Source organism: Pleurodeles waltl, chromosome 7 (assembly GCF_031143425.1).
Source record: "Pleurodeles waltl isolate 20211129_DDA chromosome 7, aPleWal1.hap1.20221129, whole genome shotgun sequence".
Taxonomy (NCBI): domain Eukaryota; kingdom Metazoa; phylum Chordata; class Amphibia; order Caudata; family Salamandridae; genus Pleurodeles; species Pleurodeles waltl.
In genome coordinates this window covers 1,114,875,811-1,114,903,130 of record NC_090446.1, presented here as the reverse complement: position 1 = coordinate 1,114,903,130, position 27,320 = coordinate 1,114,875,811, and the positions used below count along the sequence as shown (strand labels likewise).

Genomic DNA, 27,320 nt, shown 5'->3' with positions numbered 1-27,320 from the left:
TTTCTTTAAAAATCTATCTCCGGAACCCTAATGGGATTTTGCTCATCTTGGGCTCTAAAAATTCATTAAAAATATAATCCATTTTTATAAATTGGTGTTGTGTTTTCTTCGTGTTGTATGGCTTTCTTATTTCGTTCTTTGGTACTGTTAAATGCCTTTGACTAGTTCCTTTGTTCAGGCCTTGCTGCTTAAAGCCATAGCTAACCAGGTTGAGCTTAAAGATGTTCAAATGAGCCTGACTTGACACAAGACAGTTTTCGTGTGTGTATTCCACAGTAAGGCCACACAGCTGTTTCATATAATACATGTAAATCCTCACACCCTCTATATAAAGCTTTGAAGAACATTTCTTATCTCTGCCTGCAAAGATTCCAAAATTAGATTTTACTCCTTTGGTAGTGTTATAGGATGGTTAAGAATTAATTCCATAGTTTGACTGTACCAGGTACAGCCCATAAGCCTGCTATAACACGCCAGGCTGGGAAATGTGTCTGAATATTCCCTCTCACCAGCTTTGATATTGAGTGGGATGGGAGGCATGAGAAATCTGACCTATTGATCATGGTCCCTTTTGATTTGCTTGAGAAGGAAGACTGAGGTGGGTGGAAATATTCTGACTGGTGACAAGAATGAAAATTGCCAGAGGATGAATAACTGACCACAAGGTTGTCTTCTTGGCTGGAAACATTGTTATCTATTGGAAGAAGCCAAGAGAACTGGTTTTATCTGGTCTTTATTACTTAAAGAGGGTCTTCCATGTGTTTTCCAAAAAGGTGGTGGACATCAAAAGACATATCTAGCAACTTTGATTTTACCTCTGGGTGGATGGATATACTTTTGCACCAGCCACACTGTCCCAATATCACCCAACTAACCATTTGTTGAAAGCCATTGTTCAAGGCAAGAGAAGTGTCTATTAAGGCAGAAGAAACAGATTCACTTTCACAGAGCAAGGATTTAGTCTGATCGTTGCAATCTGCAAGTAACTTCAACAAGAATTTAGACAGATCATACCTAAGTCATCTCTCGTAACAGCACTGGCATTTGAAATTTGAATACCATTCAAGCAAATGCTTCTACTGTTTTGCCCATTGTGTCAAGACACAGGCACTCCCCATCTGGAGGTACCAAGCAGTATGAACCTGGGTTTCAGTGCCTTTTTTGAGCAGCAACCAAGATGACTGACTCCGTCATTAGTTGATTTAGGAGGCTGGCTGAATCAATTGGCTTGTAGTTCTTGTCAACCCTGGCAATGGATGTTATGCCATTAGTTGGGTTCTTCATGGAGGAGCATCTTTCCGCCCATGAATGGCAGAAAGGATATGGCACTAATGGACTCCCTTGACGTGGCCTTAAAGTTGAAAAGGAAAGATGTCTTGTTTCACAGCAGTGGTCAAGTAATTCCGTGTTTCCAGTCCCCTTTGATGAGAGTGTGAAATAGATTAATATTATCATGGGTGAGTTATTTGGTTGAACCTTTGGACTTAGTTAATCTCCTAACATGTACTCATCAATTTCAGGTGGTGTTTCACTTTTGGGGTGCTGTCCTGATCATCACCATTGTCAGTGCCATCACCTTCACCAATTTGATCTTAATCTGAGACATTTCCGAGCCATTGTGGTGTTGTGGACCATCTGTCCCTGGTGGAGCAAGACAAGGCTTTTTTTGACGGAGGTTCAGTAGGTGGGAAATCCTCCTATGGAACCCTTTCTAATGAGATCACAGATGCTAAAAGATGCTGTTGATGGCTCTGAGCACCAGGTTGGGAAGAAACTAGCTGTTGATCCAGCTGAGGTATTGAAAGTTGAGCTACATGTGGTTGTATCTAGTGCTGACTGGTAGTACTCAGTCACAAAAATATTCTATTATGAGCTTTAAGGATTCAAGGACACTCACTGGCTTCTGAAGCATGTGAAGCTGTGGATATGCAAGGTAAAGTTTATCAAAACAGTGCTCCTTCTTGGAGTAACTGCGGCTCAAGTCAATATCCATGACATGAGGATCCAATACTTGATTATCGCTGCCACCAATATGCAAGGACCCAAAATCTATGATAGGGTCTTACTGAGCACAGTCTAGAAAGCGGACAGCTGCACCTTCTGGACCAGATGGAAATATATCTAGTCAGCTGCATTGTGATTGTTATTGGCAAAATTCTCTGCATCAAAGATATGCCAGAGGCTAAAGGTCTTTGGTGTACCAGTACAACGTTTGATGAAGCTAGCATAGACAAATGCAGAACTGATAAAGCGATCATAGACAAAGGGACCATCGACGGAAGAGCTATAAATAAGATGTTGGAATTACAGCTGTTGTCATGGTTGACAAGATTGTTTTTGTTGTTGCCCTCAAGATCTTGCCGATCTGAGTCATAATGACAAGGGTTTGGTAACAGGGCATGCTTGCCAGCAGACATGGACAGTGTGGTTGTCAACAAGTTGCTGACTGTCTTGGTTTTCTTCTTTGTAAACTAAGGGGGTCATTCTGACCCTGGCGGTAGACTACCGCCAGGCCAACGACCGCGAATGCACCGGCAACAGGCTGGCGGTGCATCCATGGGCATTCTGACCGTGGCGGTACCGCCGCGGTCAGAAACAGAAAACCGGCGGTGTCCCGCCGGTTTCCGCTGCCCTGGGGAATCCTCCATGGCGGCGCTGCCTGCAGCGCCGCCATGGGGATTCCGACCCCCTTACCGCCAGCCTGGCTCTGGCGGTTGTGACCGCCAGAACCTGGCTGGCGGTAACGGGTGTCGCGGGGCCCCTGGGAGCCCCTGCAGTGCCCATGCCACTGGCATGGGCACTGCAGGGGCCCCTTAACAGGGCCCCACCAAGATTTTCAGTGTCTGCCAAGCAGACACTGAAAATCGCGACGGGTGCAACTGCACCCGTCGCACCCCTTCCACTCCGCCGGCTCCATTCGGAGCAGGCATCCTCATGGAAGGGGGTTTCCCGCTGGGCTGGCGGGCGGCCTTCTGGCGGTCGCCCGCCAGCCCAGCGGGAAACTCAGAATTACTGTGGCGGTCTTTTGACCGCGCAGCGGTATTCTGACGGCGGTACTTTGGCGGGCGGCCTCTGCCGCCCGCCAAAGTCAGAATGAGGCCCTAAGCCTTTTCTGCTGTCACTGATGACGACTTAGTTGACAGGATCGTTGATGGCTGAGGAAGCATTTTAACATACAGGACTGAAGAGAAGGAGGTACAAAATCTGAAATCCTGGGGGTTTTCACCTTCCTGGCTCTAGGGTTCACCCTTAGAAGTAATGCTAGACATTTGGAAGAGTTTCAAGGGCCTAGACAGCCAAACACCAAAAAGGGCAGAAAAAAAATCATTGCCCCCAGTAGATAGTGGTGAGAGGAATCACAAGGTACAAGAAAAAGTTTTAAACGAAGAGAAGAGCTGAGCAATGAGGATTTCCTTCCTGTCAGCTAGATGCAGTAAAAAATCTATCTGTGCAGCTCAGTCTCTGTGAAGAGGTGAAGGTTTGAGTCCTTTTACCTCACTGGCCAGAGTTCAGCTCACATAATGAGATGAACGGACTACATATCGTCTTAGTAGTTTCAATGATTTTAGAGTGTATGAGACACAGCTAGGGTAACACAAGCTACTGAGAGTTCTCAATCTGACGAAAGGAAACATTCAAGAATGTACGTATATATGCAAGATCCAATTTTGGGAAGTAATGTTATAGACCTTGTACCAGGCCAAGGTGATATCAAGAGTCACCAAGTAAGTGCGACAGGACTATCAACAAAGGTTACACGAAAAGGGGGATAGGCCCAGCAGAATGCTAGCTTGGCTGTTTAGACGGGAGACTGACAGAGCCCCCATAGTAATGTTGCATCACAGAGATGGGACTGAAACCACCATCTGAGGGAGCATTTACATGACCTATATGTGGGGAGGGGAGGGCAAGGCAGCTGATGTATCAGTGATGTCTGAGTACCTGGAAAGAATAGATCTCCCTAGATTGCTGCCCAGCACATGGGAAGAAGCAGACACAGACATCACCCTGGAAGAGGTTAGGGAGGCGATAGGGAAACTAAATAGGGGAAAATCCCTAAGGAGCAAAGGCTTCCTGGTAGAGTTTTATCAGGCATACGCAGCACAGTTAGCGGGCCCATTGTTGGAGGTGTACAATGAGGCAATGGGGGTAGTGAACTGCCACACACTCTCAGGGAAGGAGTTGTATGTATAGTGCCCAAGCCCGGGGGGGCGAGGCAACAGACCCATCCACCTACAGGCCCCTAACTATGCTTAATGTGGATGCAAAGGACTTATGCAAAGGTTCTTGTGGAAAGACGGACAGCTGTGGTTGGAACACTGGTGCACAAGGGCCACTGTGGTTTTATACCGGGGCGTAGCACTGCTCTTAACCTATGCAGGCTTGCACACATACTACATGCTGTGAGGGGTAGTGATAGAGACCTGGCGCTAGTGTCTGTAGATATAACAAAGGTGTTTGACACATTGGAAAGGAGATACTTGCAGGTGGTGCTGCAGAACATGGGGTTTGGCCCATGCTTCCGTCAATGGGTGAATATATTGTACACATCACTCAGAGCTAGGGTGCACAGTAGGGCAATTTTATCCGATGACTGGGAGGTGGGGGAGGCACGAGGCAAGGCTACCCACTCTCACCAATTTTATTCACCTTGGCGACTGAACAACTGGCAGCGAGACTCCAAAGAGATATGGGGAATGCAGGCATGCAACTTCCTTATATGCCGAGGATCTATTGTTCTATTTACAGTGTCCAACAGAGACAGTGCCACAGTTGCTACAGCAACTGGATAAGTTCGAGGAAGAGCTGGGACTACGTGTTAACAGACAGAAGTTGCTGTTGTTCCCTTTGGGGGCGTTGGAGGATGTGCCGGAGATGAAACTGGCTCCACAGGGGCTTTGTCGGGAAAGAACATCATTTAAGTTTCTTGTTATCATGATGTTACATAGTTTATATGACCAGTGGCGATTCTGTATAGACCCATTGGTGGCTGGACTAACTAGTTCGGTTCTGGAACACATTGCAGCTCTCTACGATGGGGAGAGTGGTGATGGCAAAAATGGTGTTCCTCCCCAGGTGTTTATACATTCTCCAGAATTTTCAGGGGGGGAAGACTACAACTGGGAGATGTGACTCCTCCGTGGCACCCATGGTGAGTGCACATTGATGGAGTTGCTTATGTGCGGGGTGTGTACCGCCAGATACCCCCTACTTGGTTCGACAGATGGCGGAAATATGGGAACGAGAGATCGCAAGGGTGTTCAAAAGGCCACCATTTGCTAGGGAACTGGACGTCTGGATGCTGCTCCCATTAGGACGCATCAACGAGGACATATCTATGGAGGGATGTGGGTTAACCAACGCTGGGTGACCTGTACCCCGTGAGGTATTCCTGACGCTTGCAGAGGCATAGGAGGCATTTGGGGTGGGTGGGAGGGTGCAGTTTCTCCAATACACTAAAATGATGAATGCTGCACAAGAGATTTGGAGGGACTTCTCGAAAGCCCAACAGGTGACAAACACCCTGCAATTGTTGCTAATGGCTGGAATGACGAGATACATGGTGACACATGTGTATAGGACATTGCAGGAGGACAGGGTGTGGAAGGAGCCAGTTCCCAGATGGGCGTGGGAGGGAGAATTGGCGATACCCCTCACTGACTCAAACTGGAAGGCGGTGTGCGAGCTGGTTAAGACAGCATCCTGCAACGCTAGATTTAAACTAGCACCCTTTCACTACCTACATCGCACACATTTAACACTGATCAAACTCAGCAGGATGTATGTGGGTAGAGGGGTGACATGCCCTAGATGTGGCATGGATGGGGCCTCATTCTTACATCTGGCATGGGACTGTCCAAGCATACGCCATTGTTGGCAGCAGGTGACAAAGCGACTAGAGGAGGTGATGGCGCTTGTCTTTGAGGCGTCCCCACAAGTGTGCTTTCTGGGAATAATTAAGAAACCCAAGGGAGGTAAGATGCAATGGAAGTACCTACAATTGGTTCTGGTATTGGCAAAAAGAAGGTGGCAACTGGGTGGTTGAACACTAGGGAACCCTCCATGGCACAAGAACTTGGCAGAATGGGCTGTTGTGGAGGAAGTCAACATGAAAAGTACTCAAAGGGATGACAAACCTGAGGAGGATTTAGAAACCTGGGCTGCACTGATGGAGAATATGTGCTTGCGAAGGGAAGGGGATGGGATGAGGAACAGGTGGAGACCACACAGGACCCAGAACTGCCTGACCCCAAAGGCAAGACACGGGGAGCGCAGGAGAGGCAGGAATCAATGCCAGCATGCAGTGACTGAGGGAGGTTGGGAGGAAAAAACATAAGGGAAATGCACGGGAGGCGCAGGTGGGGAGAGTGCACATCTGTGCGGTGGAGAATAGCTGAGACTGACCTGAAAATACTGATGGGAACCCTCTGGCAGAGGAGAAACTACAGGAAGTACTGAGAATGGTTTAGTTGCACTAACAGGACGATGTAAACAGGGCTGTGAATTGACTGTGCTACTTAATGACACTATAACCGGCTTATATGTATGTGTAATTGGTGTGAAACCATATTGTGCCCAAAGAAGGGTATTGTCGGCCAAATGACTAATAAAAATACATTTTTTAAAAAGACATTGAGAGAAACAGCAAGTTTTGAACAATTTAGTAGCTGTCAGACCCTGTTCGGTGGGGCCACAGGGCAGACAGGGGCTACTGGGCTCTGGCCAGGGTATTTGAGCTAGTTTGCCAATGGTATCCTCAGGTCCATGCTAAAATAGCTCTGCTATCTGGACCAAGTAAAACCTCCTTCCAAACTTGAGTCTGAGTGTAGAGAGGACAAACAATCAGAGGCTTCTCAGGGAAGTAGTGTTAAGGGCAAGGGCTCAGAAATCAACAGCCAACAAACACAATTATATAATGTCCAGTCAACTGCTTATCATTTAGAAAAATAAAGCACTTTTCATTAGGGGTGGGTGAAGAATTCTGCTCCACTAGCAGAGTTCGCTAGTTTTGCCCACGCTCTGCCTGGAGCGTAGAGTTCCGAAAAACTCTGCGAAGTGACATGGAGCGGAGTTTTTTCCTCTTGAGCGGCTCGCCAACATTAAGTTGGCAAGTGCGAGCGAGAGCAAAAGCTATGTTGGCGAGCGTGAGTGAGATTTTTGCTGCTCGCATCGAGGAAGCTGCCGCTCAAGGAGAAAATCTACTTGCGCTGCAGAAAGAAGGTAGCATCCTCTGGCGCTCTGCGTGATGCAACTCACGCCGATTTTACAGCACGGGAGAAACTGCTGAAAAAACAGCGCAAACAGCGCAACTTACTCAAACACCCCACTTGCGGAAATCCGCATAGCGCAGCAGAGTTTTTTTTAGCACTTCGTGGAGTTCCACATAGCAGAACTCAGTGAACTCCACCCAGGCCTACTTTTAATCTCAGACCAAAACTAAACAATACAATACAGGCTTATCACAAGTTGAGCCAAAAATCATGACGTATTCTTACACTCCTCTCCCTTCCACAGTAACCGTCTTTCCACCCGCTGAGGTTACAGCCCTGCATTACGGTCCCCACTAGGCGAGGTTTTAGAAGGATTAGGCTTGGAGGCACACTACTTAAAAGTTCTCATTAATTTAGTAGAGCAGGCATCTCAGTTCAAAGTCTTAGGATGGCTTATATACCACACAGTCTCAGAAGAGTGCAAAGGTTTAACCCCTGCAAGCCTCAGTCTCCCTCTTGTCCCCAGGTGCAGCTAAACTTCAGGGTTACCTGTTGTTGGCTGGTGGATGTGTGGGAGGAGCAGGCATTCCCACCCATGTGGGGCAAATTTCTCTGGGGCCATTCACTGCAGCAGCTGTACTGTATGCAGGACTGTGGGACTAACTCACGCAGATGTCTGTTGTGTCTCCAGTGCTGGGCAGTGGTGGCTCTTTAGGGCTGGTGACAGCAGGCTGTACTTGCAGCTTATAGATTGAGTATTTTTTGAATTATGGGTGACTTGTAGTCACCAGGCAGTTTAGAGTTTCACACTTCGGCAGTGAATAGGTATACCTGTGTTAGTCCGTGGCAGCAGCACCAGTCACTGGGCCCGTGGCAGGTAGACAAGTTATTCCATTCTGGTAACATTTTCTGCGCAGATAGAATGTGAACCCTTTCTAAGCACCGAACACTCTTAAGTCACTACATTTGTCAGCTTCTTCTGGGTACTCCTCACGCTAGGAATAGGCTGGCCTTCTCCTTCATGAACAGTCTCCTATGACAGGCTCAGACAAACTCCTTGACAATTTTAGCAAGAAGGCAGGCAAACCAGGTTTACTCATGTCAGTGTGTGGGACTCCTCCCACAGGAATTCAGGCAATACTCTACTGTCTGAGGACGATACTGCCACCGCCCTCCATCTTGTGCCATGCTAAACAAGGGTCTTCAAAATGGATCCGACTGGCTCTAGTACACAGACTCACACAAAGACAAACGGAGTGCTACTACCATACATGCATCAAAAGGATCAGTTTACTCACGCACTCTCTTAACATGTACATAGGATGTCACTGCAAGGTTCTGGATCTCACAAGACTGGAACTTTATTGGGGGGGGGGGGGTCTCTTACTGATACATATAAAATGCCTATTACACTAAATTACATTAAATGCGGTATACTGCCACCACTAGCTTACATGATGAATCCTGTATTCCACTGTTCGTTATGAGAGTCTTCTCGGTGTGTCCATCCAGGTCATAGGCCATGTCCTTGAACTTGCATTGGTAGGAGCAGGCCTAGACCTCTGCACCTATGCTAGTGCAGTGTGACAACAGGACAAAATAAAAAGTCAGGATACCAGTTTCACATGCAGTCGGGCACAGGGAGGGAGAAACACACTTACGTGCCAAGCATAGGAAATTCCAATCCTAACAGCATCATTACTGAAATACAAGTTTAACATTAGAAGAATCATAGGTTACGCTGAAAAGATGGTCAACATAAGCAGAATTTAGGTGAGATCGGTTTTCGTATGAGAAATCCATTCTTTAACTACACAATACTTAAGAGCACACCGAAGAGTACAGTGTCTGAAATATGGCAATTTTAATTGGTAATATTTCGGTAGCAGGACCGTTCTATCCCAATAACATACACTAACATATTAATATGGCCCTTGTGCTGATGTTCCTGTAATTTCCCCATCAATTACTATCTCACTACAGGGAGTGCAGAATTATTAGGCAAGTTGTATTTTTGAGGATTAATTGTATTATTGAACAACAACCATGTTCTCAATGAACCCAAAAAACTCATTAATATCAAAGCTGAATATTTTTGGAAGTAGTTTTTAGTTTGTTTTTAGTTTTAGCTATGTTAGGGGGATATCTGTGTGTGCAGGTGACTATTACTGTGCATAATTATTAGGCAACTTAACAAAAAAATATATATACCCATTTCAATTATTTATTATTACCAGTGAAACCAATATAACATCTCAACATTCACAAATATACATTTCTGACATTCAAAAACAAAACAAAAACAAATCAGTGACCAATATAGCCACCTTTCTTTGCAAGGACACTCAAAAGCCTGCCATCCATGGATTCTGTCAGTGTTTTGATCTGTTCACCATCAACATTGCGTGCAGCAGCAACCACAACCTCCCAGACACTGTTCAGAGAGGTGTACTGTTTTCCCTCCTTGTAAATCTCACATTTGATGATGGACCACAGGTTCTCAATGGGGTTCAGATCAGGTGAACAAGGAGGCCATGTCATTAGATTTCCTTCTTTTATACCCTTTCTTGCCAGCCACGCTGTGGAGTACTTGGACGCGTGTGATGGAGCATTGTCCTGCATGAAAATCATGTTTTTCTTGAAGTGACAGACTTCTTCCTGTACCACTGCTTGAAGAAGGTGTCTTCCAGGAACTGGCAGTAGGACTGGGAGTTGAGCTTGACTCCATCCTCAACCTGAAAAGGCCCCACAAGCTCATCTTTGATGATACCAGCCCAAACCAGTACTCCACCTCCACCTTGCTGGCGTCTGAGTCGGACTGGAGCTCTCTGCCCTTTACCAATCCAGCCACGGGCCCATCCATCTGGCCCATCAAGACTCACTCTCATTTCATCAGTCCATAAAACCTTATAAAAATCAGTCTTGAGATATTTCTTGGCCCAGTCTTGACGTTTCAGCTTGTGTGTCTTGTTCAGTGGTGGTCGTCTTTCAGCCTTTCTTACCTTGGCCATGTCTCTGAGTATTGCACACCTTGTGCTTTTGGGCACTCCAGTGATGTTGCAGCTCTGAAATATGGCCAAACTGGTGGCAAGTGGCATCGTGGCAGCTGCACGCTTGACTTTTCTCAGTTCATGGGCAGTTATTTTGCGCCTTGGTTTTTCCACACGCTTCTTGCGACCCTGTTGACTATTTTGAATGAAACGCTTGATTGTTCGATGATCACGCTTCAGAAGCTTTGCAATTTTAAGAGTGCTGCATCCCTCTGCAAGATATCTCACTATTTTTGACTTTTCTGAGCCTGTCAAGTCCTTCTTTTGACCCATTTTGCCAAAGGAAAGGAAGTTGCCTAATAATTATGCACACCTGATATAGGGTGTTGATGTCATTAGACCACACCCCTTCTCATTACAGAGATGCACATCACCTAATATGCTTAATTGGTAGTAGGCTTTCGAGCCTATACAGCTTGGAGTAAGACAACATGCATAAAGAGGATGATGTGGTCAAAATACTCATTTGCCTAATAATTCTGCACTCCCTGTATTGTGATATAGCTGAGAATAGGCTAATTGAACTGCTGTAGACCTGATGATCTTAACATAGACAAGCATTCAAATACACTAAAGCAGTCACATAAAGAACGATACCTTGAAACAATGTAATGGTTTAATATCCGAATCGGAGTATTTGAATCCACATGTTTAGGCCTATTCTTATTATTCCTCCGTGCATAACTCAAACATCAGCACTGAGCACTTGAGTCATATATGGTTGTTTGGAAAACAAAGTGCTCAGAGAGTAGAGTGGATGGATAAGAAGGTGCGATTGGTGCAAAGGAAGATTGAGGGGGTCAAGCCAAAGAGCAGGCATAGCTAAGAACATAGAGCACATCTGTGCCTGGCACTAAACAAGGGACATCAAAGGACTAGGTGTAACACATAGGAACAGACTGAAGGACAAAGCAGTGTTGTCTCAAAGGACTCATAATAACAATATATGTCACTTTTTCACTTACCAGGTAGATTCTGTAGGCGTCGATCCTGCGGATAGGCCCCCAGCACTGTTCAGTATCATTCTTGGTGCCATCAGTAACAGTGCAAGACTGATTCCTTGAGCTGCTGCAAGAAATAATTGTACTATTATCAATCAAGCAACTGGGGCTGTTGTGTCTCTCACCTGCCCTCTTCCCTCCATAACTTGTCATGCACCATACAATTCCAGGATCCTCCAGGCACATCACTTATGAGAGCACTAGAGATTAGGTGGTGGATCACACTTGTAAGGTGCCTTATAGATAAAACTGGTCTTTAAGTGCCAGTCTTGAAGTTCAAGAAGATCCATGTAAAAGGAGGAGTGGGATCAAGGGGCAGATAGCATCCCAATGAAGTTGGGTAATCATCATCTGGGGTTTGAGAGTTTCAACCATATTTGTGTGCCTAGAACTCTAAATCTTCTATCACCCCACATTAAAAGAAGAGCTTTGAGACCTTAAACCATTTCTCTCCACCACTGGCAGATAAATGTATTTGGCACATCAGCGTTTTAAGGCATCAGCAAATGGGTCTATGGTCCAGACCTTTCTGAGGGTCCAGCTTAAGGTGACCACTTACCTGTCTGAACTGTGATTGATTTGTGTGTGACAAGAGCTTATGCAGCAGCATCTGGTTTGTGGATATCCACTAACCACTGACAAGCACATCTCTAGCCTGCATGTCGTTACAGACTTACTGAAGTCAAAGGCTGGAGTTGCCCTCTATCCATGGTTGGAAAGTGGGAAAACATTCCCACAACTGGACATGGGTGAGAAAGATTAGGGGAAAAGCTTTTCCAAAAGGAAAAGTAGTTTTCCCTTGGTGAAACAAAGAGTTAGCAAGTGTAAATGAGTAAAAGTATATATGTTACCATTACTTACATGTTACAAAAGCTTCTCTGTTTGGAATGTTTTGAGATTTTCAGAAAAAGTTGGACATTTACTCCACACGTATGCATAAAGTCTGAGTGTGTCACGGTCATTATAACTCATTAAAACAAATGCAGTTTAAAATGTGCTTCCAATACTGAATGCCCTAGATGCCAGCTATCATACTCATATAAATTATTTTGAAAGCATATAACACAGTGACCCGTTTCCGTGTGTGTAAAACTAAGACATTCAGAATGGTGCTTCACAACCTAGGATATCTTTCTTCCAAAATACTACGCTTTCCCCCCCCCCCCATAGTAGTTGAAGTATACTTTTATTGCCAGAGGTAAGGAGCTTTCAGACAGGTGTAACTAAAGGGATACAGTTGCTGCCTGAGGCCTGTTAGATTAGACAACACAAAAGGATGATGGAAGGAGTGCTGAAACTTTTCAAACACTCACCTCCAGTCACATAACTGGGTTAAATCCATTGTTTTGCTCACCATGCCAACACAGCTTGGACCCGGACATATGCCAATCAGTCTTGACCCTGCTCTCCATGGGAACAGTCCAGCCCGAACTGCCAAGCCAGGTCCTCCCTGAACTGGAAACGAGCATCCTGGGACCGGTTTTGGGGTATCACCCCTCATCAGCCAGGCTAGCTTGAACCCAGTGGCACAGTGAGCACGGGACCCAAGTCTGGGTATTTAAAGAAGGGCTGACAATACAGACTGGCGATTTCAACACAGTTCAACATGCCACACTGGATAGAACAACATCTAACTGGGCAGCTACTAGCGAAATGACAGAAGACATACCAGATACACTTAAGAAATTGGGGCTAATTGATGCATGTAGGGCAATTCATCCACGTAAGGAATATGAACTCTACTCAAACACACATAAATCCAGCTCAAGAATTGGTATGATCCGTGTTGCAGGCATAGCAATGCCCTCAGTGACAGGACACAGGGACTGAAGTCATTGCAATCTCCGACCATGCCCAGTTTCTCCAACAACATTCAGAAAGACGATGGAGACTCAGGAAATATCATGTCTATTACAAGATTGCTTTAGAGTATATGGCCACCAACCAAATGGCAGACACTTCCCTGAGCATCTATTGGGATGCTTTTAAGCCTATACTTAGAGTGAAGTTGATTGCCAAGGCCTCCTTTGCTAAATGGGAAATAAATCTAATACGCAATAGGTTAGAAAAAGAACTGCAACATGCTGAGGATAAGCATGAGAAAACTGTCTCCAGAGCAGACGTGAGAACACTCACAAAGAGGTCAACTTTGAAACCTCCAGATCAATAAGGCTGAAAGAAAACTACTCATTCTTAGGAGTAGGGTTTATGATGTAGGTAAAAAAGCAAATCCCATACTAGTGAATAAAATCAAAGCCAGACAAAACAAAGACAGTACATTAGGCTTTTGCACGCCACAGGGCCATTTTACCTATGAATGAAGAAAACTGCTTATGCTTACTATGGTTTGTGATGTAGGTAACAAAGTACGTCCCATAGTAGTGAATAAACTCAAAGCCAGACAATAAGACAGTATATTAAGCTTTGTCATGCCACAGAGGCATTTTACCTAAGACTGAAAACAAAAGGCAAACCTATTTAAACACTACTATACGCAACTTAATACCCTAAAAGAGATTACACCCCAGACAATACAAAATTACCTATGGGACCTACAATTCCCTAACATAACTGATTCCCAACTCTAAAAACTGGAAGGTCCCATTTAGGAAGTGGAAATAGGAGCGGTAATCGAAACCCTCCAATGACCCAAAACTCCGGTGCCAAATGTATTTGGTGGGGAAATTTATAAACTATATACAGGTAAACTTACACTAATATTTAAAGACAAAAGGCCTCATCATGATCCTGGCGGTCTTTAGGTAAGACCGCGGCGGTGGTGGCCGTCAAAAGACTGCCATGTTGGCGGTCATTCGACCGCCGTATTACAAACCACACCGTGAAGACTGCCAAAAAAACTGCCAAATTTCCAAAACCGCCAGGACACTGGTGGGCGGGAAAGAGGCGGTCCCACCACCAGCACCGCCAGCACAACATAAATTCGCCCAACAGATTACGATCCACTAATCAGCACCACGGTTCTCCATGGCAGTAAAACATTGGCAGTGCGAACCGCCGCGGTCAGAAACCACCACTGACAGAAGACAACACCACCTGACACAAATCCACACACCTACATACTGCACTATGTAACACACCCTCATACAACCCTTTACAACTAAAACGCTATACAGAGACACTGAGAGCAGGCACACAGACAGAAAGAGCACCCTAATACTATAGGCACACACATCACAGGCATCGCACATCTAATAAACAAACACAACACACACATAACGAGCAGACACATTCTGCTATGACCGTCCATCCCTCACAACGCACCACCACATCCCATAATTTACCCAACAAAGCACCCTTTCATACACAACACCCACCACACCATAAACACAGTCTCAAACATGGCCCCACAAAAGCACACAAGATTCACTGACGATGGGTTGAGGGTCATGGTGGATGAAATTGTTTGGAGCACAGGTCCAGCTAACATCAATTGCCAGGAAAATTGAGTTATGGCAAAGAATAATAGAAAGGGTGAACTCAGTGGGCAGCCATCCACGCAAAAGGAACATCAGGAAGAGGTGGAGCTACCTACGGGGGAAGGTGAGTTCCATGGCATCGAGACACCAAATAGTCGTGCAGAAGACTGGTCCGACCTCCACCCCCACACTTCACATCTGAGGGCCTGACTGGAATACCTGGGGGATTGGAGTAACACAATTGCTGTGTCCTGCATGCTTCCTCACACCTCTCAAATACCCCATAATTCACTGAAAGTCCCACTACACCTACCTGCCAATCACCCAATGCCCCTCTGCTGCATGCCATCACCCCCACACAGCCCTATTGACCACACAGCCCTTGGCAAGGGCACAGACACCACAGCCTAATCCTAGGCCTACAACTCCCACAATGCACCAACCCTTTAATGCGAACCTGCAATGTGCACATCAGGTCACATTTTATGCATGTCCAGTACATGGCAATGACAGCAATGCGATGGCACACCACAACAGCAAGAAAGGCAAAACACAACTACAGCCCTGTAACTATTCAAAATGGACACTGATCTATATCCCCAAACCTGTAGTGGACCGACCATGGGTTGGAAAGTAAGATGTTAGACTCCATGCACATAAACAAGATCCAGAGACAGGAGTATTAGCCGAACATACCCACATACTCTGTCCCGTATGTGACATCTTTGTGAAATGTTCAGCCATATTGTGAAACTACTACCAAGCCTGACTACTCACCAGAGTCAATTTACAATGTCAAGTATCAGATAGTTACAGAAACCCATCTGAGTTTTGGAATCATATATAAAGACATCATTCCGACTGCATGTGGAAATGCCCTAACGTCAATGACACGTGTTGCACATCTTGCCATTCCTATACATGTGAGCTGGTGTTTCACCATACCCATTTAGCCTATCCCAGACCATCCCTCTGCATTTGTGCATCAGTGGCTCTAAGGTGTCTGACCACTCCCATCTGTGCTGATCACCTGTTGTAGCAACAGGCTGAGTCACTTATGTGGTACAGGCTCCACACATTACTTTTTACTGGTAAGGGTCTGAACTCCATCTGATGCTGCCATCTCATGTACAACACAGTTATGGCCCGTCTAGGCCAGTATATGTCTGTGTTTGGTGTTGTAACTCCATTGTCCATTCATCTCCATTAAATGGGGTATGTGAAGGTAGCAACGAAGGGACATTCTACTTTGGGGGGGGGGGGATCTGCTTTGTGTATTCATAATACAATTACTTTTCCATGTGACTGATGTGAGCATTTCATCTCTGTCCCAATGGGTGGGTTATAGAGAAGGTAAGTGGGTTGGCAGAGCCAGCCTCTTATACAATATGTGATGTCAATGGTATGTGTGCAAATGCCCTACAACATCCTTTGTAACCTTGGTAATATGCGGGCTACATCATGTCTCAATGGTTAATTGGGGGCACACCATGTAGAGTAGGACAATATATGTTACCCTGGGCTAAGCTGATGTGTCCAGTCAGGTGAGGATTATGTATTGCATCACTTATGTGGTCATGAAGTGATGGTCTGGTTGTACCACTATGTCGAAAGTAGGTATGAGTTGTAATGGAAGATGTTTTTAATGCACTGGGAGTCGTGTAGGGCCATGTGTAAATCATGTGTACATGTACGTTCCATGTGACAATTGTGTAGTCTTCAGTTAGGTATATGTAATCACATGTCAGGTATGGTGTGACTGATGCCGGTGTACTCATGTTGCCAAGTCCTGGAACTTTAACTGCATGTCAGGTGGAATGGCAGCTGGCCTATGATGTCTATAGTGGCTGCATGTAGTGTAGTTGCTGTGACACTGCACTCAGTGATTGCCTATGGATGTGTAATTGGTGCTATGTAGGCCATTGTAGCTGCATGTGCAATAATGAAGTGATGTGGTGTACCTTTGTTTAGTGTGTGCAGATATTCCTCTGTGATTGTGTGGATGCCATGCCATGGTTGTTCTCCAGACATGTTTTCTATATATTTCTCAGTTGTCACCTGTATGGGAGTGGCAACTTGTGGCTTGATCAGTTCATGTTGCCATTTATTTATGGGGGTCAGCCAGCAATACGCTATTTATGTCATGTGCTGTGTGGGATGTGAATTGGGTAATCTGCACTTTCAAGGGACATTAGTAATTGAGATGGACTGGTCAGTTGTAGTTTCAGGACATGCATGACGTGTTGGGATCACTCATCTGCTTCCAAAAGGTGATAGGAGTATGGAGAGATAGGATCTGGAATATGCATGATATATCTACTTCTGCAAGGGCATGAGTAGCATGTTGACATGACTTTACAGGCGTACAGACGGATTACTCCAGTCATGCTAACTTACTCAAAATGTGATGTTGGTTTGAGGGATGGCCTTAAGGGGTGGATAGTATTAACATGATGTGACATGATGTAGTATATGTGTAATGCCAACGGAGATAGTCTAGCCTGCACATGTTCACCAGCAGTACTGCATGTATTCATGTGTGTATGTAAGGAATGTGATAACCCTTTCTCTCCTTTGCTGACTCTCCCTCCCACTCTCTCTATTTGTGTGCATCAGCATCGGCAGGCGAAGGAGACGGGGCACAGACGAGTGGGGATGCTGCTGGCAATGGGACACGGAGAGCTGTGACCAGCGTCAGCGAGGCAGCCAGTGGCCCAGAGGGCAAGGGGAGTGCCACCGGATCATCATCGGAATCCTCCAACAGTAGACACTCCCTGGTGGTGGCGGACACATCTGGGACCACCCCAGGACCATCTTTGTCCGCCATCCCCCTTACTACCACCACCCTCCCGGTAGCTCCCCACCCAGTTGTCCATGCCCGCTCACTCAAGAGGTTGGGCGTCTCCTTTGCCACAGCCACCTCTTCCCCAGTCAGCCCTGCTGCCCTCAGTGAGGAGACTAATGACCTCATGAGATCCATCTCTGCGGGTCAGTCGATCGTGAATGCCATCCATGGACTTGCAACTCAAGTCCAACAGAGCAATACATTCCTGGAGGACATTCACAGTGCACTAACTGGCCGAAAGAGATCCTTTCAGGCTCTGGCCTCCGCACTGACGGCCGCCTGTTAAACTTTGTCTTACGTGCCCCCTCCATCTTCCTCTACCCAGTCCCACACCCCTCTTCGCCGCCCCAGCCAAAGCACACAGACAGACAAGCATGAATGCACCTCAACAGACAAGGATACCGTAGTCAAGCACAAGCACCACAAGACCCACCATCGGTATGCACACAGACGACACCCACCTGCAGACACACCAACATCCACTACCTGCACAGACTCCCCCACCTCCACATCCACTACACCTGACACACCAGCAGACACCACACCAACATTCACAGATCCAGTAACAACTTGAATCCTACCCACAGTCAGCACAATAGCAGACCCGCAGACATCGACCCGTCACCACATCTGCAACCACCACAATCACGACACACCCACATGCAGCACATCCACCATACCTGCAGTCACCACCCCAACAGACACTCACCCATCCAGCATGGCAACTCCCAGCTCCTCCACCCCACCTCCTCCCAATACACATAAATGCCCACACTCACCCACCCAACAGACACCCAGGACACACAAGCATTCCTTGCACAAACTTGCACCCAAGACATCCACCAAGGCCCCTCCTACAAGCACTCCCTTCACCCTCCACTCCCAAACTCTTTTGGCCAGGACCGTCCCATGTGTCTAAACGTTTTTCCTCTTGGAGTTAAAACTTTTCCCTACTCCTCTCCCACCCCGTGTGACCTCACAAAAGATCCTTTTCCCTCCCCAAGTCCAGCCCCTCCACGTCCCGGTACTCTCCTGCAAGTTCCCATGCCCCTCCCCCCCAAGAAGTCCACCCCTCCAAAGTGTTCCTAGCCCTCCCCTAAGCCATGGCCAAAGCCCCCACCTCCCAAGCCCAAAGACCCCTCTTCCAAACCTAGACCCAAACCTTCACCTTCACGCCCCCCCCCTTCCAATCCCTGAGATGCCTGCCTGCCTCCTTTATGCCCCTGCCCGTGGTGGTAATTTAGCAGTTAGGATTCAAATTGGGGCAGTCTGACATGCCAGCTGTGCATGTTGCACTTTCGATTTTGGGACTGGCCTAAGGCATTTTATATTTGTGAATACTGATATCTAAAATGTTTTTATCATTATTTATATACATACATCTGGGCCAACCAGATGTTGGTTTCAACGTTATCATCTTTGTTCTGCCTTTCATTCCTCATGGCTGTTATGGTCTTGCCTGCTTCAGAATGTGTGTGAGTGTGTTATGTGTGTGTACTGGTTGTGCTACCTGTTGTGTTTGAGTTGCTTCTTTGCATTTCTCCCGCAGTGGTGGCTGGTATGGTGTGTTGGGCATGTATGTGTGTGGGACATACATTTAGGTTGATATTGTGTGGACCGATTGTGTTGGCTGTAGTGATTTGGAGTGTGTGTGCCTTTGTGTGGTTGTACTGTATGTGTGTGTGAGGGGTAATTGGTATGTCTGAACCGCAATGTGGTTTGTTTCTGTGGTGTGACATATGCCTCGTTGTATGGCTGTGTGACTGTATGTCCTGGTACAATGGTGGTGTTACGTTGTGCTACATATATGTATTGTCAGGTGAGGGTGTGAGTTGTGGCGTAGTCACTGTGCATTTGAGGTGTTGTGGTTGTTGTGTAGTTTGTTGATGTTGTGTGTTGTTATATTTGACAGTGCCAGTGCTGTGTGTCTGCGGCCCGCTATGTGTTTTCGTAGTGTGTATTGGCCGTGGTGTGTGTCCTAAGGCTGTGCGTGTGTGTATATGGCTGTGTGTGAATCTGCGTGTCAGTGTAGGAGTATGTGTATGTGTCGCCCTCCCCACCCGTTCTGGATGTGTATGCTGTGTGCGCTTTGTGACCGTGCCATTATGCAACAGTGACAGGTAAGTTGGTGTACTCACGGTTGCTGCCGTTGTCGTCGTCGCTGGTTCCGGAGTCGTTGGGCGAGCAGGAGCAGCGGGAAGACATGTAGTTCAGGTTCCATGGTGGCTCCAGACAGGTGTGGCTTCCTTAAGGTGGGTGTATCCATTTATACTGTTGGTTTCCACCATGGTTTTTGTGGTGGTACGACCACGGTGGAAACATTGGCTGTGTGCAACTTCGTAATATGTCTGGCGGTAACATCGTCTCTACTGGCCTGAAGTTGCCTCCCGCCGTCTGAGCGCACTGGCGGTGCCGGCAGTGCTTTGGCTGTATTCTGTTGTGAATACAGTCATGGTCATAATTTGGCGGTCTTCTCCACCAGCTTATGGCGGTACGACCGCTACTGCCAACATGGCGGCTATGGAACCGCTTACATCGAAATGACCCCCTGTGGCAGTGGGTATAGCGATAGGGAGTAACACGACACTCAGGTAGGTGGGTCAATATACGTGATTTTATTATGATTCACTTATGTCTTTATAACAGTCACTATCTGTGTTCTTTATGGTTGGTGATCTCCTCGGTTCTATTCTCCCTCTCAGGATTCCCGGTGCCTGAAGATGATTGTCCGACGGTGGTATTATCAGAAAGACCAGAAAATGAGGAACAAAAAGCAGGTAAGCCGTGTGTCTGCGAACTGATCTGTGTTCTTTTATCGTGTAGGGAGGGTGGAGAGGGAGGGTGGAGAGGGAGAGGGAGAGGGAGAGGGAGAGGGAGACGGAGAGAGAGAGAGAGAGAGAGAGGGAGAGAGAGAGAGAGAGAGAGAGAGAGACAGACTGATGCAGTACCGTGTTTCCGGGATAGCGTGATTAATAGTCTGCAGCACACTGGAGATTCCCTGGAATGTGACAGACCTAAAATGAAAAGGGTTGGAGTTCCATAAACCATCTGAGGATGCGCAAGTTTGTGTTCTTGTGAGAGAGAGAGAGAGAGAGAGAGAGAGAGGAGCGAGAGGAGCGAGAGAGAGAGAGGAGCGAGAGGAGCGAGAGATTAGGATATATATTTCCACTCCTGAGGGGAAAAGAAAAAAATAGGAGTGCTTGGAGGAGGGGGGGGGGGTGTGATAGGACCCGTCACTTCACCTCTATGGACTTAAGCTTTTTGTTTATAAGTATAGAGCCTCTCTATTTCTGTGCTCAACCTTTTGTGCTTCTCTTACACTATGATGTTTTCTCTTCCCAAACTCCCCTTCAATCTTCCCTCTACTCGCCCTCTCCCCCCCTCCTCCTTTTCCACCATAGACCGTAATTTTTCCCTCAGGCAGGACTGTACCTGCTTTAGCCACGTCCCTCCAGGGACGTGGCAGAGTTCAGGATTCTTGGGACCGTGTTGTTCCTCCGTGGAGTTATCCCGGGAGGCAGGAGTTCCTCTTTCCTTGAGGTAAGAGTCTAGTCTCCTCGCGTTTTCTCCGCTGTCTCCTCTGTGCATGTTCCCCGTGTCTTTCATTTCGGCGTCTTTTCCTTCTGCTGCGTGCCGCGCGTGCAGTCCTTCTTCACTTTTGTAGCTCTCGGGAACCCGGATACCCGGGTTCCGACTCCGGCGGCTTCAGCCTCCTCCGCTCTCTGCTCTTCCTGGTCGTCCTCCATGGGCAGATTTCCGGGAATCCGGATGTCCGGATTCCCAACTTCGGTGAGAGGGCTTCTTGCGTTAACCCCAGGATGCCGTTCTGATCGGATCCCAATGCTGCATGTAGCCGGTAAGTACGCCACCCGGCTACATCTCCCTTCCCAAGGACGGGACTGATGCAGTACCATGTTTCCGGGATAGCGTGATAAATAGTCTGCAGCACACTGGAGATTCCCTGAAATGTGACAGACCTGAAATGAAAAGGGTTGGAGTTCCATAAACCATCTGAGGATGCGTGAGTTTGTGTTCTTGCTGGAGGCCAACCAGGTGAGAGGTGCATGGTCTGTATACAGAATAAAGGGATGTCCCAGAAGGTAGTATTGTAGATTCTCAATGGCCCATTTAATGGCTAAACATTCCCTCTCGACTATTGGATAATGTCGTTCTCTAGGCAATAGCTTCCTACTAATTAATACAATGGGATGGTTATGATCGTTTTCGTCTGTTTGAGACAACACTGCCCCTAATCCAACGTCTGAGGCATCGGTTTGGAGGTGAAAGGTTTTAGTAAAGTCAGGGCACCTTAAAACTGTCTCAGTCGTGAGGCAATATTTTAGATGTTGGAAACTAGATAGTTGCTCTGCTGTCAAGGTTGGTAATTTGGACGGTTGGGTTTTCTGTAACAGGTCAGTAAGGGGTGCTGCTATTGTGGAATATCTGGGTATAAACCGTCGGTAATAGCCTATTAGACCCAGAAAGGAACGGAGATCCTTCTTTGTTGTTGGAATAGGTACCTGTTGGATGGCCTCTACTTTATTTGTCTGAGGCCGTAGTTGTCCCTTCCCTATAAAATACCCCAGGTATGCGATGTGATCATGGGCCAGGTGACACTTTTTTGGGTTAGCTGTAAGACCTGCTACGCGTAGAGCATGGAAAACCCGGTTTAGATGGTTGAGATGGTCTTCCCATGTTTTGCTGAAGACCACTATATCATCTAGATAGGCGACTGCACAATCTTGAAGGGGTCTTAAGAGGTGGTCCATTAACCTTTGAAAGGTAGCCAGAGCACCACGAAGGCCAAACGGAAGTACTGTGAATTGGTAAAGCCCTGAGGGTGTCGAGAAAGCCGTCTTTTCCCGGTCCGCCGGAGCCAGGGGTATTTGCCAATAGCCTTTTGTTAGATCGAGAGTTTACATATATCGGGCCTTGCCTAGTTTTTCAAGTAGATCGTCGACTCGGGGAATGGGGTATGTATCGAAAAGGGATATGGCATTCAACCGGCGAAAGTCAATACAGAAACGGATAGATCCATCTGGTTTCGGTACTGATACGACGGGTGAACACCACGGGCTGACAGATGGTTCTATCACTTTCATCTGTAGCATGGTTTTGACTTCTTGCTCAATTAGATGTCGTCGGGCCTCTGGGATACGGTAGGACCGTTGATGTACTGTTTGCCCCTCTGGGGTTCTAATATGGTGTTGTATTAAAGTTGTTTTGCCGTGTTTCTCTGAGAAAAAACTGGTATGCTGGGCCAGGAGGCAGTCCAGCTGTCTTTGTTGGTGCTCTGGTATCTCAGGATTAATCTGGGGTCGTTACAGGGACGTATCCGGGTTGGTGGGGCACAGTTCACTATCTAAGGGTTTTCCGGGTGCGATCAACAACCCCGTAGCTGCAGGGGTTGCGGACATATTGGGCTCCTCCAATTTCTTCAGAAAGTTGATATGATAGATTCGTACTCATTTTGGGTTCTTTGACAATTCTATGAGGTAGGTAACAGGAAAAAACGTTTTTAATACGGTATAGGGGCCCTGCCATTTGGCTAACAGTTTGTTGTCAGAACTGGGACGTAGTATGAGGACTTTATCGTTGGGCTGGAATTGTCTTGTTTTCGTACCCTGGTCATTATAACTCTTTTGTTTGCTCTGAGCGCTCTCCATATGACTACGGAAGTCTTCCCATACCGTTTGTAATTGTGACTTAAGTTCTTGGACATAGTCTAAAAGGGGCTTTTCGCCTTCTTCTTCCTCTTCCCATGTCTCGGCCGCCATATCTAGTAAACTGCGGGGTTGTCGCCCGAAAACGAGCTCGAAAGGACTGTGTCCCGTGGAGGCTTGTTCATGGGACCATATGGCGTAAAGGACCAGTTGGAGTTTCCGATCCCAGTCTCGCCTCGATTCTGAGACGGTTTTCTTCAATAATGATTTTATAGTATGGTTATATCGTTCGACTAGGCCATCGGTTTGTGGATGATATACCGAGGTTTTAAGCTGTTTAACTCCCAAAGTCTTACAGATGTGCGCCATTAAGGCTGACATGAACGGGGTACCTTGATCAGTTAAGATTTCGTTAGGGAGCCCAACTCTGGAAAAGAAGCCAATCATGGCCTGGGCTACATTTCTGGTCGTCATGCTAGCGAGGGGTATGGCTTCTGGATACCTGGTGGCGTAGTCAACGAGAACCAAAATGTATGTATGCCCTTTGGTGGACGGGAGGAGGGGGCCTATCAAGTCCATCCCAACTCTGGAAAAGGGAATGTCTATAATAGGTAAGGGTTGTAAGTGTGCTTTTCTCTGGGGTCCTGGATCTACTAGTTGACATTTGGGACATTGGGTACAATATCGTCAGATATGTGCATAAACCCCCGGCCAATAAAACCTGCGTTATAAATATTCCTCCGTTTTCTCTCTGCCATAGTGACCCCCTCCCGGTTCATTGTGAGCAAGATAGAGCACCTGTGTACGGTAGGGTTCGGGTACAACTAATTGTCTTTTCTCATTACTATCATGTTTGATAACTCGGTACAGGAGGTTTTTGTGGATAAGGAAATATGGACCCACCTCGCCTGTACTTTCTGTTTTGGCTGCTTTTCATGCATTTTAAAGGGATGGGTCTTCCCGTTGACTGCCCCGGAATGAGGGTAAGGGAGTGGGGATAGTACCCATGACCTTCCTTTGGTCCTCTTCCTTCTCCTGTGTCCAATAGAGTTGTTTCTCGCGCCTTTTCTCTCGTTTAGTGGGTCTTTAACGGAGAGGTTCACTCTCTATTGTTATACCTAAAAAGGGAGCCTCTGCCCACCAAGAGTCTGATTGGATTCTGGTTTTTACTCTCTGTAATACCTCAGGAAAGTGTCTATAGTCTGTCCCTAAAATACATTCTTTGACCAAACGGTCCATAACCCCCATTTGGACCTCATCCTGTCTCCCTTCCCACTCGAGACGAACGGAGGCCAGGGGATATTCTCTTTTGTCCCCGTGGATACAGCATATGGAAACCCATTGTGGTGACTGATATTCTGGCAGGTCTACCACACCAGTTCTGAGGACAGACTGACTACAACCTGAATCTATCAGGGCTGTAATGGTTTTTCTGTTGACTTTTATCTCCTGCATATATCTGGGGTTACCTTCCCCTGTGCATAGGACTCTTCCCCTAGTAATCCCGATTTCAATAGGTTCTGTTTTGTCTTCCTTGTGAGGGCATACCCGCGCTCTGTGTCCCCATTCACCACAACTGTAGCACTGAGGTTTTTCACCTGCTCTGGGAAAAGTAGCGTCCTCAACAGTTTTGCGGGGAAAGGACCGAGTAGGTACTGTCTGAGGTCGGGTCGAAGGACTTGTTATTTTAGAGGTTCTACTCTTAAACTCGGTCGACCTGTGGTAGGCACAGGCCAGATCAACTGCCATAGTTGTATCGACGTTAGGGTGCGGTCGGATCCAACTACGGGTGAGCGGAGGAAGGGATTCCAAATATTGTTCCAGGATAACCGCTTTTATAACATCTTCCCTTTCCGTGCCTATGGGACCTAACCATTTGAGTCCTAGGTCCTTTACTTTATAATATAATGTCCGAGGGTCTTCGGTAGGGCCCCATTTTATTTTCCGAAATCGTAGGCGGTAGTACTCTACGTCGTGTCCTACCCGCTCTAGGATACTCTTTTTGATGTCTTTATATAGAGTTGTCCCATCTGGATTGGCTGCTTGATATGCAGTTTGTAGGATACCCGTTAATAAGGGGGCCACATATTTACCCCAGCGTTCTTCGGGCCATTGGGCGGAGGAAGCCACCCTTTCAAAGTTTGTAAAGAATGCCTCGGGGTCCTCCCCCTCCTGATACTTTTGGAGGACCGAACTCTGTACGTTAGGGAGGACCTTACTAGCATAAATGGTGTCCGTTAGCTTTTGTAGGGCCGTTTCGTGCACCAACACATTATTTGCCATAATAGTGGCCTGACTTGTTAATGCATTCTGGAGGGCCTCTCTATCTTCCTTGGCTTCCCTTTGTTGGGCCCCCCATACCATTTGAAGATGGCGTTGGCCTTCTGCCAGTTGCTGTATCATATCTTCCAGTGTGGGTTTTACTTCCATATTGTCCTCTGTGGTCTATCCTCTATCGCTATTTCAAAATCCCACTTCTGACACCACTGTGGCAGTGGGTATAGCGATAGGGAGTAACACGACACTCAGGTAGGTGGGTGAATATACATGATTTTATTATGATTCACTTATGTCTTTATAACAGTCACTATCTGTGTTCTTTATGGTTGGTGATCTACTCGGTTCTTTTCTCCCTCTCATGATTCCCAGTGCCTGAAGATGATTCTCCGACGGTGGTATTATCAGGAAGACCAGAAAAAGAGGAACGAAAAGCAGGTAAGTCATGTGTCCGTGAACTGATCTGTATTGGGGGGGGGGGGGGGGGAAGGAAGAGAGAGAGAGAGAGAGAGAGAGAGAGAGAGAGAGAGAGAGAGAGAGAGAGCTTGGAAAGGGTGTGGGGGGGGGGGGGGGTAATAGGGCCCGTCACTTCACCTCTGTGGACTTAAGCTTTTTGTTCATAAGTATAGAGCCTCTCTATTTCTGTGCTTCTCTTACACTATGACACTTTCTTTTCCCAAACTCCCTTCCATTCTTCCCTCTACTCGCCCTCTCCACCCTCCTCCCTTCCCACCATAGACCGTAATTTTTCCCTCAGGCAGGACCGTACCTGCTTTAGCCACGTCCCTCCAGGGACTTGGCGGAGTTCAGGCTTCTTGGGACCGTGTTGTTCCTCCGTGGAGTTGTCCCGGGAGGCAGGAGTCCCTCTTTCCTCGAGGTAAGAGTCTAGTCTCCTCGCGTTTTCTCCACTGTCTCCTCTGTCCGTGTTCCCCGTGTCTTTCGTTACGGCGTCTTTTCCTTCTGCTGCGCGCGCGGGGTCCTTCTTCACTTTTGTAGCTCTCGGGAACCCGGATATCTGTGTTCCCGACTCCGGTGGCTTCAGCCTCCTCCGCTCTCTGCTCTTCCTGGTCGGCCTCCATGGGCAGATTTCCGGGACTACGGATGTCCGGATTCCCGACTTCGTGCGTGGACTTCTTGCGTTAACCCCGGGATGCCGTTCCGATCAGATCCCGATGCTGCATGTAGCCAGCAAGTCCGCCACCCGGCTATACCCCCATAATGTATACTCAGGTCTGCCGGGTTGTAGCAGTCACAAATCTATAATCATCACTGTATTACTGGTGTTTATGTCCGGTAGGCCTCAGTGCCCTGGTTGCGGGGGCTGTTTGCAGGGTATTTGTCAATACTGAAAATTCCATAAATAAAGGTTTAAAAAAAAATGAAGACATATTCAATACATTCCGCACCACTGACAGGGTCACACCCTCGATGGAGGATGCCACTATTGTGGTAATCCCTATACAAGGCAAGGGTCTGGTTTAGGAATGCTTGGCATACAGTACAGACGGATAACACTACTTAATCTAGACATTAAGATTTATATGAAGATTTCAGCAATACAAGTGACCCCCATTTATTCCCCAGTTGATTCAAGAAGATCAATCAGGATTTGTAACCGAAAGACAACCTTTCAATAATATACGCCATATGGCCCAACTTGTCGAAAAAACGAACCAAAAAGCACTAAAAGGTGCCTTTATGGTGCTGGATGTAGAAAAAGCATTTTACAGGGTGGACTGGTGACCCATGAAGGTTTTACAACAGCGGTTTGGTTTTGAGGAGGCATTTATATATATGATTATGGCTACATGTTAAGCACCTAAAGCTACAGTAATA

The 27,320-nt window shown here is 46.9% G+C and overlaps 1 protein-coding gene across 4 annotated transcripts in view; it reads right to left on the bottom strand.

Annotated features, from left to right (window-relative positions):
• TMEM104 (transmembrane protein 104) overlaps nt 1–27,320 on the bottom strand; it is a 358,378-nt gene that overhangs the window by 207,997 nt on the left and 123,061 nt on the right. For 3 of the 4 annotated variants that reach the window (XM_069200086.1, XM_069200085.1, XM_069200087.1), the window contains exon 8: nt 11,227–11,329. In XM_069200086.1, the coding sequence (XP_069056187.1) occupies nt 11,227–11,329 (103 nt within the window). The remainder of the gene's footprint in view (nt 1–11,226; nt 11,330–27,320) is intronic. The other variant, XM_069200088.1, reaches the window with a different exon arrangement.